The sequence below is a fragment of the Capsicum annuum genome, chromosome 9 (assembly GCF_002878395.1).
Source record: "Capsicum annuum cultivar UCD-10X-F1 chromosome 9, UCD10Xv1.1, whole genome shotgun sequence".
Taxonomy (NCBI): domain Eukaryota; kingdom Viridiplantae; phylum Streptophyta; class Magnoliopsida; order Solanales; family Solanaceae; genus Capsicum; species Capsicum annuum.
Window position 1 is genome coordinate 152083918 of NC_061119.1, and position 18998 is coordinate 152102915.

The 18998-nt window shown below is 36.2% G+C and overlaps 1 protein-coding gene across 6 annotated transcripts; it reads right to left on the bottom strand.

Annotated features, from left to right (window-relative positions):
- Positions 1-1853: 1853 nt before the first annotated feature.
- On the bottom strand, positions 1854-18557 carry LOC107842501 (CSC1-like protein At4g02900). Of its 6 annotated transcripts, none has more exons than XM_047397040.1 (14): positions 18431-18557; positions 18291-18347; positions 17732-17867; positions 17092-17438; positions 16746-16895; positions 16163-16298; positions 15983-16084; positions 15638-15757; positions 15422-15502; positions 13991-14331; positions 13471-13716; positions 12459-12783; positions 2573-2806; positions 1854-2317 (listed from the first exon to the last, which is right to left on the bottom strand). In XM_047397040.1, exons 4-14 carry the CDS (start codon positions 17403-17405, stop codon positions 2072-2074), a joined length of 2295 nt encoding a protein of 764 aa, XP_047252996.1. In that variant the 5' UTR covers positions 17406-17438; positions 17732-17867; positions 18291-18347; positions 18431-18557; the 3' UTR covers positions 1854-2071. The 6 variants fall into 6 exon arrangements, with proteins under 6 accessions (XP_047252996.1, XP_047252994.1, XP_047252995.1 ...); XM_047397038.1 differs by having other exon boundaries at positions 17092-17431; positions 17732-17856; positions 18431-18530; XM_047397039.1 differs by having other exon boundaries at positions 17092-17431; positions 18431-18528.
- Positions 18558-18998: the final 441 nt, after the last annotated feature.

Here is an 18998-nt window from a genome sequence, read left to right on the forward strand (position 1 = left end):
AATGTCCTTTGACTACGGGTCAACCATTGACTTGTAGCCACTCCTTACGACTCATCACCACGAGTCGTAACTAAGACAGACCCACCAAAACACCATACACTGCTGGCCTTACAACTCAATGACAAGACTCGTAATAGGACCCTACGACTCGTAGGATCTAGTCGTAGTCAACACAAAATCCAATTACGTAAACGTTGGATATCCTACAATTTGCACCCAACAACTCATAATAAGTCCTTACGGCTCATAGTGAGTCACTCATACTCAGAACAGAATTTAGCCACTTAATTTCTGATTTGTTTACGATTCCATCCCAACGACTCATCCACTTAATTTCTTATTTGTTTACGATTCCATCCCAATGACTCGTCATGAGTCTTTACGATTCGTGTCCCCAAGTCGTACCCAAGACATAAACTAAAGCACCATTCACTGGACACCTTACGACTAGGGTCACCTGACCCTTCAAACACCCTACGACTTGTAGGGTGTGTCATAATCAAGGCAATGAGCTCAGAACTCAGAAAATTTTCAAGGGCCAAAAACTTTGAGCGTTACAGTGGTTGTGTCAACTCTTACTCATGGAGCGCAACTTATTTTTTAAAAGAAATCAAAGAGAAAAACAAAAAAGAAAATTAATACAAGTTGAGGAAAAAAATAACTTTTCAAAAAAAAAATAGAGAAAATAAAAAAGAGAATAAGGGAAAAAATAGGAGTTGAATGAAGAAAAGGAGAAAAAAATACACGTTGAGGAAAAAAGAAAAAACAAAGAAAGAAAGAACAGAACAAAAATAAAAGAAAAGTAAAGTTAAGAAATATAAAAAAGGAAAAAAGAGAAAAGAGAACATAAAAACCAACTAAAAATAAAAAGGAGAAAAAAATATAAAGAGATAGAAGTTGAAAAGAGAAAAGGAGAAAAAAGTAAAGGTTGAAAAAACTTTCAAAAAATGAGAAAAGAAAAAATAAAAATTAAAGTAAAAGTAAAATGAGAAAAAAAATAAAAGTTGAAAGAGAAATAAACATAGAGATTTGTTTAAAAATATTGGATGTATTAAAGGACAAATAAGAATTTATATTATAAAAAAAAAAAAAAAAAAGAACTAGCTTTGTAGTACTTTTCTTGTGTGGAAAAAAAAATCTAAGTCACCTATTATGTATGTAGTTTACCCGTTAGTGTGAGTGTGTTTAGCAATAAAGCTATTGCTATTGAGCAGGATTTAAGAGTTTAATTCCTAGATTACACAAAGGTTGTAATTAGTTTGTTTGCTTGAAGTTTAGTGGAGAAATTGGTGAAATCCTACGGAAGTAAGTCGTAATTTTACTCCATGTAAATATTTCATGTCATTTATTTTCCTGCATTTTTTATTGTGTTCTTACTGTTGTTGAATATCCTCATAGGGACTTGATCAGGTCTTAGTTACCGTGGTAGACTCTTACCAACCATCACATAGAATATTGAAGTACATCAGCAAAGAAAAGTGATTCAGTGAGAGTAAAAGGAAATTAAAATGTTCGGTTAGTGAGTGAAAGATGATACTGCAACTGTGTTTGTCTTTCTTTCCTCCTTTATTTTCCTATGTTCATTTTTCTTTTGGAGTTTGAGGGTGGGGTGGGGGGTGGCGGGTGTTTCCAGAAATAGAATGATTTTCTTAGGTATGAGAAAAAATGTCTTTTAAGATAATCTTGGCAAACCCAAATAAGGTTATTGAATGGTCCAAATTGGCTTCAATTTTCCCTTCATTGATGTTCAGGATGAGAATGTCCTGCCTAATGCAAGATGCCCCCAACCCCCCAAATTAATATCTTGATGGAACTTATTGTTGTACTTTGATAGCTTAGAAATTGAAGCACCATTTGGTTGAACACTTTCTTTTAGCCTTTGATTCTGCACAAACATCAGATACTGTGAACAAGTTAAAAAAATTCTTTCTCCTATAGTGAGCATTTACAGGAGCCTGAAATATCATCATCGTCTCTGCGCGTTTGAGTTCAGCATTCAGTACATTCTGATTGTGTTATGTTCTACTGCAGAAATCCCAACACAAACTACAACCGCTTCCTGAAGTTGTTTCTATCTGCTTCGGGTGACAACTAACTCTACAGCCCGTGTCTCAGCGCCCTCTTCAGAATGAGGCTTACTACTCCTACGCGATCTCTTGGTAGCAACAAGTGGATTATTCTCCTCATCGTCAATTGCTGTCGGCCTGTCTAACTCCACACCTTTAAAAACTGGGTGTACATAAGCATCCTTCAGATATGCTTTTAAATTAAGCGTTGGTTCTGTCGCCCGTTCTAGTGTATCCTTCACCATTGCATCCTGCACCAAACACTTAACAATCTTAGCCTAAGTTCACAAACCTGGTAAAAAGCATTCCTAGATAGAGGAAGATCTAAAAAGTATATATAAAGGTTGAATTCGTTCCTATTGCCACTCAAACCAGCACGGTGGCAAGTACAATAGGCAACGAAATTTTCTGGAATATAATGGTTTTCCTCTTTGAATTTTTTTTTCCTCATTTACAAATTTGTAGTCCACGCTTATACCATGTTGCAGTAGGTAATGAACACTAACCTGCAACGGGAATTTCATAAATGCTGACTCATATCGGCCCTTGCAAAATATATGGAACCAGATTGTCAGAATTGGAAGTGCAATCAGTACAGGTGTTGATCTGGCAACATTTTTGTTGCTCAACAGACCCAGCAATAGGAGCTGGGATATCACCAAACCTACAAGTATACGACGATGGACATCTGGCCAAAATGAAGCGCCGCTCTCATATTTCTGATTGTACACATTAATGATCTAGAGGAAAGAGCAAATTTTAGTATCTGACCATTTGATGGATAGCAGAAGCAGCAAATATTTAATGTTAAAATTCAAGATCTACTAAATTGAACTATCTAAAAATGGACAAAAGAGCTGATAATTTCAAGCTGTCCTGAAGGGAAAAGCAAAGCAAAATAACACAAAATAAGTACTGAAAAACATCATCCAACTTGTAACGGGCGACTTGCAGGGCTGAGTAGCAATTAAAGTACCATATGTATAAGGTGATGAAGTACTTATTCGTGTGCCTAAATGTGTAATAGTACTTCTTATTGGGACATGATTGATTGTGTAATAAATTGTGCAGATTTCTCTCCCTAATTTGTGTTCTCAAGTGTGCAGATTTCTCTCCCTAATTTGTGCTCTATCAAATGTATATAATTCTCTAGCTGATTTCTAGTGATTTAGATATCTAGTTACCTTAGTTAGCCTTTCCTTTACTTGTATATATATCTATGTAACCTTTGGATAATATATAAGTCTAATGCATTACTTCTTCATCTCTCGAACCTTTATGGTATCAAAGCCTTTCTAAACTCCAACGAGTCTTCTCAATCTCTTCCACGTTTTTTTTTCTTTGGTTCTATGGCATCCATGGTGAATCCAAGTGATTCTACTATCCCTGCTAATAACACCAGCCATCTGGTGCAATTTAACCCAAGTTCCCAGCTTCCGCTCAAACTTACTAGTCCAATGAACTTTGTCATTTGGAAAGCGCAGGTCGAATCTCTCATGTTCGGTCATGATCTCTACTGCTATCTCGATGGAACCTTGACAACACCATCAAAAATGGTAACCCTCAACAACCAAAAGGTACCCAATCCCAGGTACAAACTTTGGTTTCGCCAAGACCAGTTGATACGCAATGCCTTAATGACATCTGTTGATCCTACAATCACCTCTGCAATCGCCAAAACTTCCACCTCAAAGCAAGCGTGGGACACACTGCATAACCTGTATGCTAACAAATCACATACAAGGGTTTTTAGTCTCTGAAACTCTTGGCTACCATCACAAAAACTCCCGCAGTATGACAAGTACTTGCGCGAGATCAGGAATGTTGTTGATGAACTTGCAATGGCTGGAACTCCTATTCCAGATAATGAACTTGCGTTCAAAATTCTTAGGAGTCTAGGACCTGAGTATGATTCAATTTCAGTGGCTATCCAAGTGCGAGATACACCTCTCTCGTATGAGGAACTATATAACAAGCTTCTCAATAGAGAGCTTCTCCTCAAACACAATAAGCCTAATCAGGCCTCAATTACAGCTGCAGTGGCACAAAAACCATCACCAAATAACTTTACACCCCGCAATAATAAGAGAGGACAACCATGGCGTCCACAACATCCCAATCATCAAAATGCACAAACCTCATCTCCAAACTGGCGTCCAACGAATGCACCAGCCACATCACTAAATTGGCGTTCGATGGCCCCTCGACAAACTCGTCCAGTTTGTCATCTATGTGGTCGCACTGGGCATACTGCCAATGTGCGTCATTCATGCTCCCACAATCACTTGGAAGCCAGAGCAAACTTTGCTTCCATGCCTTGGGTTGTCGATTCAGAAGCATCGCATCATGTGACTGCTGATTCTCAAAATCTTCAACGTCCGGATGACTACACTGGTACTGATGATATTACCATGGGCAACGGTAATAAAATCCTATAACTCACACTGGTCATGTTCAAATAAATGCTTCAAATAAGAAGTTTCATCTTTCGAATACTTTGTGTGCACCAGAGATTAAACGTAACCTTATATTTGTGTCTCAATTTTGCAAAGATAATCTGACATCCATAGAATTTTTTCCTTTTGATTTTCTTGTGAAGGATATGAGTACGGGGACACCATTGGCACGAGGCCAGAATAAAAAGGACTTTATGAGTGGCCTGTTGGAGGATCCCAATGCAATCTGAGCTACCAATCCTATATGGCAGAATCTCAACAATCTTGGCATAGAAAATTAGGACACCCAAATAAAAGAGTGCTTAAAACACTCTCACATAAGTTTTCAATTCCAATTCCAAATTCTGAAATGTTTGATCATTGTAATTCCTGCTCTTCTAATAAAAGCCATCGGCACCCCTTTTCTGAGAATACTCTAGTGAGCGAAAAAACCTTTACAAATTATTTTCACTGATGTATGGGGCCCATCACCTGTTTTGTCAATTGACAAAAAATTATATTATGTAATTTTTGTAGATCAATTTACAAAATACATTTGGTTGTACACACTTAAAAATAAAAGTGAGGTCAAAACAATTTTTTCTAAATTTAAACCCCTTGTTGAAAATTATTTTCATACAAAAATACTCTTACTTTATACTGCTGGTGGTGGTGAGTTTGAAGGTCTTAAGTTATTTCTTCACACCACTGGTATTGAGCACCTTGTATTGCCACCATACACACCACAACGGGTAGCTATGGCTGAACGTAGACATCGACACATCATTGAAACAGAAAAAAACATTTTACACCAAGCCTCTATGCCTCCAGTATTTTGGTTCTTTACCTGTCAACAAGCCACATTCTTGATTAACAGGCTTCCTACCCGCACACTTCATTATGATTCTCCATACCAACGATTATTTAGAGAAATTCCAAATTATCAAGCCATTCGTATTTTTGGTCGCCTATGTTATCCATGGCTTAAACCATATGTCAAACACAAACTAAAACCAAGTCCACCCCTTGTGTTTACTTAGGCTATTCTAATACCCATCATAACCATCAATGTTATGATCTTATTTCACAAAGGATATATATTTCACGAGATGTTATTTTTTATGAAAATAAATTTTCTTTTTCTAATATATTTTCATCTTTGAAAGACAAAGGAGTTTTAAAATTAGAGTGATATCTTGTACAAAGAGTAAAATGACCTTAGAGTCAAGTCTATGCCTCCAGTGGATTATGAGATTCTCCAGCCAATCAAGGCTGCTCCAGAATTGTCGGCGACACCTCCTACAGGTTCTTCTTCAGGTCCTTCTTTGGCAGCACCGCCAACTCCTGCCGCTGGCTCAGATTGCTCCACACGGCCCATTATTGTCCCACCTACCACACAACCACTAATCTAGTATCAACGCCGAAATCGACACACCCCGATAAAACCTTTATCTACGCCAACTCCAGACCCCTCCCCATCCATTCCATCTCACAATCATCACCAATCCTTCATCACAGCTTCCGCACATACCCAACAACCATCTATTCACCGACCTGTTACTCGTTCATAAAATAATATCACCAAACCCAAGCCAGCATTTGATTATATTACAGTTGCATTAACTGAACCATTTCCCACCACTTATAACTAAGCATAAAAGAGTGCACACTAGAGAGAAGCAATGAAACTTAAGTTTGAAGTATTGATGAACAACAAGACGTGGGAGCTTATACCACCATCCTCTTCTCAAAATGTTGTTGATTGTAAATGCTCTATCGTATCAAAACCAAATCAGATGGAAGTGTTGACAGGTATAAAGCTCGGCTAGTTGCAAAGTGCTTCACGCAATGATCGGGTGTGGATTATAACTCTACATTCAATCCAGTGGTAAAACTTGTTACTGTTAGACTCATTTTGTCGCTTGCAGTTCAGCACAATTGGCATTTGCACCAACTGGATGGGAATAACGCATTTCTTCAAGGACACCTTGAAGAAGATGTTTATATACGTCAACCTCGTAGGTATACTCATCCTAATTTTCCTCATTATGTGTGCAAATTAAAAAAAGCAATTTATGGACTTAAGCAGGCCCCTCGAGCCACGTACTCTGAGTTAAAGCAATTCTTGCTTCAAATTGGTTTTTAAAAGTCTAACTCTGACTCTTCTTTGTTTATTCGTCATCAAAATGAAGCATTGATCTACATTCTTATATATGTTGATGACATAATTATCACTGGATCGAACTCTGAGGTTATCAAGAAAACTATCCAGGTACTTTCAGCCAGATTCTCTCTCAAAAACCTTCGACATCTCCACTACTTTTTGGGTATTGAGGTTCTCCGCACTAAAGAAGGGATCGTCCTTTCTCAGGCCAAGTATGTTTCTGATCTTCTTGATGCCCATAACATGTCTGAATATAAGCCTGTTACAACTCCCATGAGTTCCATGGCCTCATTGTCCTTAAAGGATGACACACCTCTGGCGGATGCCACCTTGTATCGTCAAGTACTTGGTAAGCTTCAATATCTGTCATTCACCAGACTAGATATAAGCTTTGCTGTTAACAAATTATCTCAATTCATGCATACTCCTATACAAACACGTTGGTATTTTGTTAAGCGACTCTTGTGATACCTCCAGTACACCAAAAATCATGGCCTACAGAGAACGAGCAAGACACATCCTAGGTTGTTTATGTATTCAGATTTCGATTGGGCTGGTGACATTAATGACAGGAACTCTACTTCTAAATATATCCTGTACCTTGGTGGAAATCCTATTAGTTGGTCATCCAAAAAGCAACGCACTATTGTGCGCTCCTCCACTAAAGCAGAGTATCGTGCAGTAGCTTCTGCACTTGTTGAGATCAATTGGGTTCAAAAACTTCTTGGGTATGTTTGGTATGATGGAAAATGTTTTCTGAAAAATGTTTTCCTATTTTCCCTTGTTTGGTTGCAATAAAATGTTTGGAAAACATTTTCTACAATAACTCATTTTCCTCAATTTGAGGAAAAATGACTTCTCTCATGGGCCAAGGAAAGTCATTTTTCAGAAAATGACAAATGTGACTTATGACCCCACCCCCATCCCTCTTCCCCACCCTAACAACACTCATATTCACATGACTTAAAAAATTCACATTTCTCAAAAATTAACATTACTCGAAAATATTTTTCACTGTGCTTTGCTTCAATTTTTCACTGCTTGAAATAAAAAATAGTGAAGCCCGAATTTTTTCATTTCCAATATTCATTGAATGTATTGTTATTTTCATATGCATAGAGGAAGACTTACCTATGTTACTTTTGCTAATTTCATATTTCATTTTGTCATCGATGTAACTTGTTTCACGAGGTTGAATAAGCTTGTCGTTCTGTTATATTTCTATTGATTGTAGTATCTTGAGATTGTCCTGACAAAATATTGAAAAGGGTCTCCTATATTTGCTAATTAATAGTTGCTTAAATTTAGTGATTGTAATATTTTAGTATTCGATATTGATATTATTTGTTATGCTTAAATTAGTTCTTACAAATTGTTGAGTTGCTAGAGGCACTGATATACTAGTTAACAGTTAGTAGTATTTTCTAAAAAAATATTTTTTCACTCACCAATCAAACACTAGAAAATATTTTTCTAAAAAATAGTCTCTACCCACCAACCAAACACCATAAAATATTATTCACTCACCAACCAAACATAAGAAAACAAATAGAAAACCAACTTATTTTTCAGGAAAACATTTTCCAAGAAAACATTTTCCATGGAAAATATTTTCCATCATACCAAACACACCCCTTGTTGAACTACATGTCCAGCTTCCTGATCCACCCATAATCTATTGTGATAATGTTGGTGCTACCTATCTTTGTCAAAATCCAGTACTACACAGTAAGATGAAACACATTGAAGTTGATTTTCACTTTGTTAGAGATCAAGTATAGGGAAAACAGGTGCTTGTTCAGCACTTACATGCTGCTGATCAGCTTGCGGATACGCTTACAAAGCCTTTGCCTCGTCTATTGTTTCATCAACATCTGTCCAAGGGCGTATTAGGACATAATTGATTGTGTAATAAATTGTGCAGATTTCTCTCCCTAATTTTTGCTCTCAGTTGTACAGATTTCTCTCCCTAATTTGTGCTCTATTAAATGTATATAATTCTCTAGCTGATTTTTAGTGATTTAGATATCTAGTTACCTTAGTTATCCTTTTATTTACTTGTATATATATCTATGTAACCTTTGGATAATAAATAAGTCTAATACATTACTTTTTCATCTCTCGAACCTTTAATTACATCTTCTATTTATTCAGGTTTTGCGGAAATAAATCTGCTAATTCAGTAAAATAGTTCCAGCAGTAGTTAACGGAGTTTGTTTGAATTTGTTGACGTATTGAGTTATTTGACGTTATTTTTATTTTTTTAGTTTAGTAATTTATTTTTGAAATTTTGTTATTTAAGTTGATATAGAATAGGATTTATTAGTATCCTAGTTGAAGGTAGAATAGGATTTTATTAGTTTCCTAGTTAGAAATAGAATAGGATTCTTTTGTCTATTTATATTCTCAGATGTGAATGAATAAACAAGCAGAATATTTTTTAATCCTCAAACATTTTCTTCTTCTCTGTGTTCTATACAACAATAATTAGTATCAAAGCCAATTTCTTGAGGAATCTGTGAAAGAGAAGACCCCAAAAATAATCCTGTGTAAAAGTCAATATTGTTATGGCTTCCAATAATTTTTCAATTCCTTCACCCCCAATTTTTTCTGGTGAGAATTATCCAATATGGGCTATCAAGATGAGAACATACTTGCGAGCACATGATCTGTGGCAAGTGGTAGAGGTTGGAGGAGAGGTAAATCCTTTGCCAGATAATCCAACTATGGCTCAAATTAAGAATCATAGAGAAGAGGTTGAAAAAAACTTTAAAGCTCTCTCTTGCGTACAATCAGCGCTTTCGAAAGTAATTTTCGCTAGAGTTATGGCGAGTGAGACTGCAAAGGAGGCTTGGGACAAGTTGAAAGAAGAATTTCATGGAAGTGACAAGATTAGGCAAATAAAAGTGATAAATATGATAAGAGAGTTTGAAATTCTCAGAATGAAGGATTCAGAAACTATTGAAGAATTTTCTAACACGTTGATGAAGGTTGTAAACCAAATCAGACTTATAGGAGAAGAGCTTACAGATTCAAGAATCGTGGAAAAGGTTCTTGTGAGTTTGCCAGAAAGATTTGAAGCAAAGATCTCGTCACTCGAAGATTTGAAGGATCTCACAAAACTATCACCTTCAGAACTTGTACATGCTCTTCAAGCTTAAGAGCAAAGAAGATCCTTAAGGCTAGAAGAAGCTACTGAAATTGCTCTTCAAGCCAAGTTCAAGGGGAAGATGCAAATGCAAGAGGAAGGTAAAATCCCAGAAACTTCTACTAATTCTAGTAGAAATAATCAAGGAGGTTCTCGCAATGGAGTCAAGAAAAGAGAAAACTTTCCTCCATGCAAGTATCGTAAAAAAAAACAATCATAAAGAGGATAATTGTTGGTTTAAGGGGAAGAAACCACCTCTCCAGTGTAGATATTGCAATAAGTTCGGTCATATTGAAAGGTTTTGCAGAGTGAAGAAGGAGAACAACCAACAAACTCAAAAACCCGACATTTCGGAAGTAGAAGAACAGGAGGAGTTTGTGTTTACGGCGATGGCAGCAACAAGATTGAATGATAAAATACATGGTTTCTTGACAGTGGCTTCACACAGCACATGACCAGCAAATGAGAATATTTTACGAAGTTGGAATCTGCCAAAGTAGTGTCAAGTTAGCCGATAAAACTAAGTTGGAGATTGTTGGTAAAGGAACTGTGGCAATTGAAGCTCCCAAAGGTACTAAATTTATTCAAGATGTTTTATTGGTACTTGATCTTGACCAAAATCTGTTGAGTGTTGGTCAAATGCTAGAACGAGATTATATGTTACTGTTCAAAGATAAAAAATGTGTTGTTTCTGATTTTAGTGGACAAGAAGTGATTACAGTTGAAATGATAAAAAGAAGTTTTCCTTTGAATTGGAACTCAAATTCTGAGCAAGTTTGTCGAAATAGTCAATGTGAGCAGGTTATTGTGACCACCAAGCACCACAATGACGATTTTATTTTTATTCTGGAAAAATTGAAAATTGTTGCGCTACAATGGACATTGAAATCGAACAAATCACTTCTCAAGAAAATGAGGCTATAACTAAGGATAATTTACATACTGTAGCTGGGACCACATCCGGATCTCCAGACTCTGGCAATAACAATAGTTCCAATTCAGACCTCACATTTCATAAAGATCAGAAAGACGGAGATGATGGGATGGATGATTGCGATGATGTGTTAAACTATGATGATGTTGATGACTATTTATCAGAATGCCGTTGCAATAATGATAGTGTTCCAGAAAATGCTTCACCTCATTCTGGTCCTTTGCAGAAATCTGGTTCAGCAGAGGAAGGAGAGCATTCCTCAGGAGATGTTTCTTTAGATCCTGCAACATGGAGTTTTGTACCCAGTATGGATGCAACGTTAAAAGATCTTAACTTCGTAGATGAAAATACTAGTGCAAGTGAAAAGCAGGTGCTTATGAGATATTTGCTTTGTGGTATCTACAAGCAGTTGTTATGCCGATCTGTAGTTCTTAATTGTGGCCATGTTTATTGTGAAAATTGTGTGATCAATCCAAGCGACAAGCTATGTAGATGTCCAGTTTGCAAACTGGAGCATCCAAATGGATACCCAACATTTGTTTGATTCTTGCACACTACTTGGAAGAGCATTTTCCCGAGTTGTATACATAAAGGGAAAAGGCATCAGCGTACAGAGCTGCTCGTCAAATCCCATCAGCACAAAATCAGGACAAAGCTGCTGGCTGCAAATCACTACCTAGATTTGATCTTTCTGCATAGTTAACGGGGGGAAGACCGCAAGTTTATATTGGAGTAGGTTGTGATCATTATGGGATATGTCCTATTGTTGGGGAACGGTACAAATGCAAAGACTGCAAGGAGAAAATAGGAGCTTGGAAGATGTTCATTATGGATAACTGTGAGGAGCTTATACCCGAGTACCTTGGATTTGTGAAAGGTGTTGTGGACTCTGATTATTTGTCTCTCAACATCTCTCGTGAGATGCTACAACAGAACAAGATTCTCAAGGTGATTAGGAATAACCTTGTTAAAAAAATGTTTTGAGATGTTCAATGAAATTGCTGAGAACAAGAAGGGATTGAAGCTCGCTGATATATTTACGAAAGCTCTTCCCAAAGAAACTCTTCGTGAACAACTTGGAGTTACGAGCAAACACCTCAAGGAGGAGTGTTGAAGTATTGAGTTATTTGTTGTTATTTTTCTTTTTTTAGTTTAGTAATTTTATTTTTGAAATTCAGTTATTTAAGTTGAAATAGAATAGGATTTATTAGTATCTTAGTTGAAGGTAGAATAGGATTTTATTAGTTTCCTAGTTAGAAATAGAATAGGATTCTTTTGTCTAATTCATATTCTCAGATGTGAATGAATAAACAAGCAGAAAATTTTTTTATCCTCAAACGTTTTCTTCTTCTCTGTGTTCTGTACAACAACAGAATCAAATAATGTGTTATTAGACATGGCTAAGTAAAGGGATGTCATCTTTTTGACTGAAGAAATGTTGTTACCAGAAATATAAAGCAGGAACCAAGTGTGGAAAAAAAAAAGCAAATAAGTCCAAGAGAAGGGTCAATTGTTCTAAAAATGAATGCACACTGAAAATACATACAACACATTCTATATTTGCTTCATTGGCGATCCACATCCAAAACGTAACTCTTGGAGAACACTAGATTTTTTTTAGGTTCATTGCTTTTATGCATTTATCACACATGTTGTAGTACCTTCTCAACAAAATATTTAACATCTGTTACAAAAGGAATATTGAATATACCTGATGGCGAAAAACCATATAAGCAAATGCGAAGAAGACAATGATGAAAGGTAGGAGTATAGGTGTGACCATTGAGTACACAAGACCTAGCAGGAAGTACAGTTGTATGCGAGGCTCTGATACTGAGAAGTTTAATGAACCGGGATCTGTCGCCTGCTGTCTATCCTGATCTGTCTTTACCAGAAAAGTATTCTTAAGATGAAATATAACAAAAGGAACCAATCTAAGAATCTCTGCAGCAATTCCAGCCCAACCATCAACCATTATGTAGGTAATGAAGAAAGTAGCCTTCAATGGAATAGCAACACCGACCGTTTTTGGAATTCTAAACATAAAAGGAAAAGGTTAAACAAACTGGTGCATATGATCAAGACAGAAGAAGAAATACTACAAAGTATATAACCATTAAACCAAGGAATTCCTTCACATCAAATGTAATACCAAGGAATTTCCTATAAACACGTTCAAACTACTTTCACAATAATCTAAAGTCACTTAAATAATCCAAACCCTTGATGCCTCATAGTTCAACACACATAATGAAGCCCTATAATAGGTCAGTTACTGTAATGCATCTGCAGTTGCAGCTTTCACGGAACATGGTATCGTGAAAACAGTTGCTGCACTTTGAGTGGAAATATTATTCAAAAAGTAACACTAAAAAAATCAAATATCCTCATCTATGTTCAATGTCCATATAATAGATAGGTCACAAGCAGGGATGAGCTATCAAGTCAATGTAGTTTATGTCATATGGAGCATTTGACAGAGGCAATTCTAGATAACAGTGAGATCCTAATGCCAAGAGGTTAATTTTTCCGATAACTTCATCTCTGAACCAAGAAATAAACAATCATAGGAGGTAACATATGTGTCACCGGATCATGTGAATATAATCTTCTCTCCTCTTTCTTTTTTATTTTTATCAAAAATAATTCTTTCTTTCTAGAAGTTCAACAGTAAGATCCGTCGACATTTCATGGCTTCCATTTAGTGAGCAGTAGAAACTCACTCTGAAGGAGGCTTTTCCATGAATCTCTGAAGTTGCTCAAATGCTGCTCCAGTGATGATACTTCCCAAGAACACATTGACAAGGATAAAAATATGATATTTAGTTGCTGATCTTCTGTCCAAAGATGAAAGTGATGTATAACCTTCTATTTTGGACATGGCCATTAGAAGCATAGGAAGAAGAGCCAGAAAAATCTTCAGTATAATCCCAGGAAGAACACCTTGGATAAAGGATTTGACAACTTCACTGTAATAGAAATTCCAGAAGTAAGCACATAAGGTATTGATTTCTTGAATACATAACATCCTCAAATAATATATCAAAAGAAGTCCTCAAGGTGCAAATATTGAAGTTCCATTAATTCATCTATAATCATCCATCAATATACCAGCACTTCAGAAATTGCTTTCTTTCTTTTTTTCTGTTTTTGTATAAACATTAGCACATATGTTACCAACTTAACAACATACGATTACTTTATTTATAAGTAAAAAAATCACAAAGTAAGGGGATCACTTACATTTGTATCAATGGCCTCAACACGGGAAGTTTATTCTCTATACCATCAATGCTTGCCAAAGACTGAACGAATGCAATAGGGATCATAAAAAAGAATGTAAGAAAGAAGAAAGCAACAGCCATTAGCAGTTTGCGGACATTGAGTTCAACAAATGGTATTGATAGATTATCCCAATAGACGTCACGTGGTTCGGGAGCCCATTGTGTCAACCAAATGGTCGGGTTACTTGATTGTTGTGTTTGAGCACAGACAGCTGCTCCCCAACGAGATTTGAAAGAAACGAATGCTGCAGGAACAATTGCCTTGGGATCACTCATTACCTTTTCTCTTTCTATAGCTTCCTAAATAAAAGACTAAGTCCATTACCACAATGCAAAAGGAAATCCAAATATTTATTGCTAAAAACTTCAAGCATTTTCCATTAGCAAAATTACCTTTCGCAACTAATTGGTTCCCCCTAAAGTGAAGTGTCAGAGGTAAAAGGGTTAAAATCTCTTGAAATTGGAATCATCTCATTTTGTAGAAATTAATGACATAATCTATATTAAATTGAAACCACAAAGTCTTTGACAAGCTTAGCAAGTTGTTAGAGAAAGAGTTTAGCTACTGGCAAAGTAAAGACAGGAATCTTATGTCTATACATAATCAACCATAAATTGGCCTATAATCGGACATAATTTTGTACAAGCTAGCATACAAAATTACGCTCAGCCAATAAAATTACCAATACTACCACAAGTTATGTTATGTTTTTCTTGACTCTAAATCCAAGAATCATCATATTTGACAAGAGACATCAAGAGAAGCTGAAAATATTTTCTCGCATGCTAGCTAATGCCGAATATTAGTGAGAACAAACATTTGACCCAATTCATGCAAGGTCCGCCAGGAGAAACCTCACAATTTATATTGGATTCCCTGAATGTAGATTAAATTTCCAAAGTACTAAATTAATATAACTACGTGCTGCCCATATGCATGAATCTTCTTTGCTCTAAGTTCAAATTATCTAGTTGAAACACGTATTTTTTCAAGATGGTGCTTAAAATATGGAAAAAACTGAAAGGTCCCATTTTTATGTATGAACATGCAATTCAATTAAATCCTATGCTCTGCTGAAGGTTTGTAATACGTCCTATGACTCATTTATCTCTTCAGATTCGATCAAGTATGCCACAAATACAATGCAATTTGGTTTTCCAACATTTAGCTCATTCGATGGGAAAGAAAGAAGGCGTGATCTGTAAATATGAATTACTTACGCTAGTAACATAGAATGAGTCAATTGGGAGTTACAATCCAACCCATGAAAAACTTTTAAATAATGGTGCATGTAAATGGAAGAACAGCCGATACTCCAAGCAAAACAAGTACTTATTCAGATGAATTTATAAGAAGCAAGAGAAATAATACCACAGTTGAGACACTTACATCTTTATTCAACTTCTCAATTTCTTCGGTATAATACTCGATGGCATCAACAGTTTTTCCCCAAAGACCCCAAAATCCTGTCTATACATGACTGAACATGAGATTCACTATGTATGATTAACTCAATAAATTTAACAAGAAAACAAACAGGAAATGAAATTAAAACAATGCTTTGGTGTTAAGAAAGATAATAAGGTAAAAAAAAAAAAAAGGTACCTTCGTTTTTGGCTTAATCTTAGGGTTTCTCTCATACTTAGTTTGGTAGTATGTAAGCCAATTTCGATAGCTCTTCTTCTTTTCCACCAGTTTAGCTAAATTGTTTGCATTGTAAACAACCTGAAAGTTGCATAAGTTTAAGGTTCATAAATTGCACTAACTGCAAAATGCCAGGACAACATAGGACTGAGAAATGGATAAATCCCCCTATACATCTCAGTGTTACAAGGCTAGATAGGACATAACATAACTATGCCAAGGGAAGAGGCCTGATATTAAAAAATATCTGTATATTTCCGTCATTGTCTAAAATACATCATTCTTGACATTCAAATGGATAGAGACCTGCTGTGTTAGATAATGATCTGGATGATTCACACAAAAGAAATGTTCGACATGCTCGCTCACTGATTCATCTGGATCTGGAGGGACATTCCTCACAAGGACCTAAAAGAGAAACACTGGTAAACTAACCAAACAGTTAACCAAAACTCAACATTTCAATGAATTATGTCATGCACCTACAGTAAACTGATCAGGACGACGATTTTCAGAGGCCAGAAACTGCAGCCTCATGGTTGTTATTATATGATATTCTTTGTACAGTATATAGCAAGTCCAAAATGTGACCACGTAAGCCATTACCAGATGCGCCCAAAACCTGGAAAAAAGAAAAAAGAGGCTTTAGTTAGTAGGTGTCAGCCTTGTAAAAACCATTAAACAAAGGAAACTGCAGCAGCTAAGCCTGACATACCAAACGAGGTGCTATTTTATACATTATTATTTTACTAGGTAATAGAAGTGAAGAAACATGAAAGTCCATCAATGTGGTGCCATCAAATCTGAGCATGGATATACGTGCCATTAACATTTTTCGCAAAACATACAGGTGTGTGAATATCTTTTTGAAACCAGCTTGATAATAGAATCTTATTTAAAATATAATTATTTTTTGCGAAGTGCAATTTGTTTATCAAGTTAACTATTAAAGAGGAGCACTGTACACAAGAAATTCAGTTTATTAAATGGTTTAATAGAAGCAAGCAGTCTTTTTACAACAATGTGAACTAGAGATACCAAGACTCGGAGGGAAAAAGTGAATTCTCACCTCGGTGATCCAGAAGGAACATTGGAAATCGAAAGTTTATCGATAGTGCTGAATGTTAGATCCTCAATGTGCTCTAATGATTTCCCAGTCCAATTGACAGGTACTAAAACCCCAAAAGAAAGTAGTGTGATAGGAACGAAGATTTTCAAGCTGCATTAACAATACTGGAGTTAACTCTGCTACATAAAACCAACAATAACGTAAATCAACTTTTTTCCCCCCACTTATCCTTTGAAAGATCCTAGTGACAATGAAGGAAGCATAACCGAAAGCATTTTGTTATCAGTAAGAAAATATAGCCTTTTAATGAAATGGATAAGGAATATTGTAAATGTTGTGGACCTACCCAAGAAGGTATATCCGTATATATACGGCAGAATCGAGACCAGCATGATCGATAAGCTCTGGTTCCGGCATTCTTAGAGCTGCAGGCATCCAATTCAAGAACCTTATGTATGTTCTGCAGTCCAAGTTGACAAATTTTTTCATAAATGCTCCAGAACTTCTCGGGCTTGCTCGTATGCCCTTCAGATACCATTTTGAGAAGTACACTCTGTCGTTGATTGGCTGGAGTCGTAGAATAGCAAAGGCCACAAGAAATGCAAATGCAGATAAAAGATTGAGCACAGCTGACAGAAGAATATCTTCACTGCTAGCCATGTTTCCCTCCAAATGTTACTTGTAACCTAATATCTTCAACAAGAATAGGTACGTAGTGAGAATATGTTCGACAAAATACACCAGGAAAGACAGGTAAGTATAAAAGCGACAACTTTTGTAATTATGGTATTTGTCATAATAAGACGAAACTACTCATAACTTAATTCAACAATATGTCATCAGTGCAATCAGCAGTCAGCAGAGGGGGATGCAGCCTTGTTCCCACAAGGATACAAAGCATAAATATATGCGAAAAATTAGTACAATTTCAAAAAATACTATAAACTTTGAACTCATTCTATAAGTCGAAGGAATCCAAAAAGCACCTTTTGCTATATTATCAAGGGAACCAAGAAAAACTTGAACCTTGGTGCTCCTTTTCGCCAGACACAATGACGGCGCAGTTTGTCAATCAACCTTCCACTCTATCAGCGTGTACGTTTGTGGTAACCTACAAGTTCACTGACAATAAACTTGTTGAGCCACATAGCTATGACAGAAATCTTGAATATCATGACGTTAAGAGCATGATAATTATGTCTAAGCTCCAGGTGATTTCTTCCCATATGTCCAAGTCAGGTATTCGCTGGAATTAGTTGAGGTAGTGGAATAAGACAATGAGAACATGAAACAGCTATGCCATTGATGTAGGAGAATGTTAGAAAGATTCTATTACACATAAATGATGTATTAAACAAATCAGAATCATGAACAGAGGCCCATCGATTTTGTTTTATTAAATATGCTGCTTTTTTCAATATCATGGATTCGGAAACAGCTTCTATCTACCTCCCATAATCATCAAGAAAACACGACCAAAGAAAACAAAAACATTTTGAACACATGGTTAACAAACTTGAGAAGATTAATGAACAAGAAACTAACCAAAAGAAAAGGACGCAAGATTCTTTCCCAAACGTATCGACAAAAGCATTATATTTTCTGCATGTTGTAGCCAAGCAATGTGAATGACACAATTACAGAAAAAGAAATGAGATTAATTAGGGTTCGTGTGAGCAGAATGCCTGATGATGATGATGATAATGGAGTGGCCGGGCAAGGAGCAGAGACGGGGACCGGCCTTCCTACTTGCTACGCAAGGCGATATTTCCTGTATATGCGTGTCATCAGACACTCTCACCGATAATACATAAAAATAATTCTAAACTTAACATCAAATTATAACTTTGATCTTAAACTTTGATAGGGCACAAATAAGATCTTTAACTATTCAAAACCTGAACAAATATGACCTCCAATTTTTCAACTTCATGCGTGAGTCTCACTCGCGCCTACGTGGAAAGGTAATCCAATAATACGGTGCCACATCGTTAAAAGGCCGACTTGGAGAGAGGTCATATTTATGCACTGTTAAAGTTTTGCTTTTTGTGTTAAAACGACCTCGTTGTTTTTGTTGTTGTTATTATTATTATTATTATTATTATTATTATTATTATTATTATTATTATTTATTTATTTCTATAGTAGCAGCACTTAAATTCTTTTTAACAGGGATCGAACCCGCACAGTAGGCTGAAGGAAGCGCCCAAGAAGAGCAAATAACATCATTGGGCTATCTAAGTGTCTTGTTTC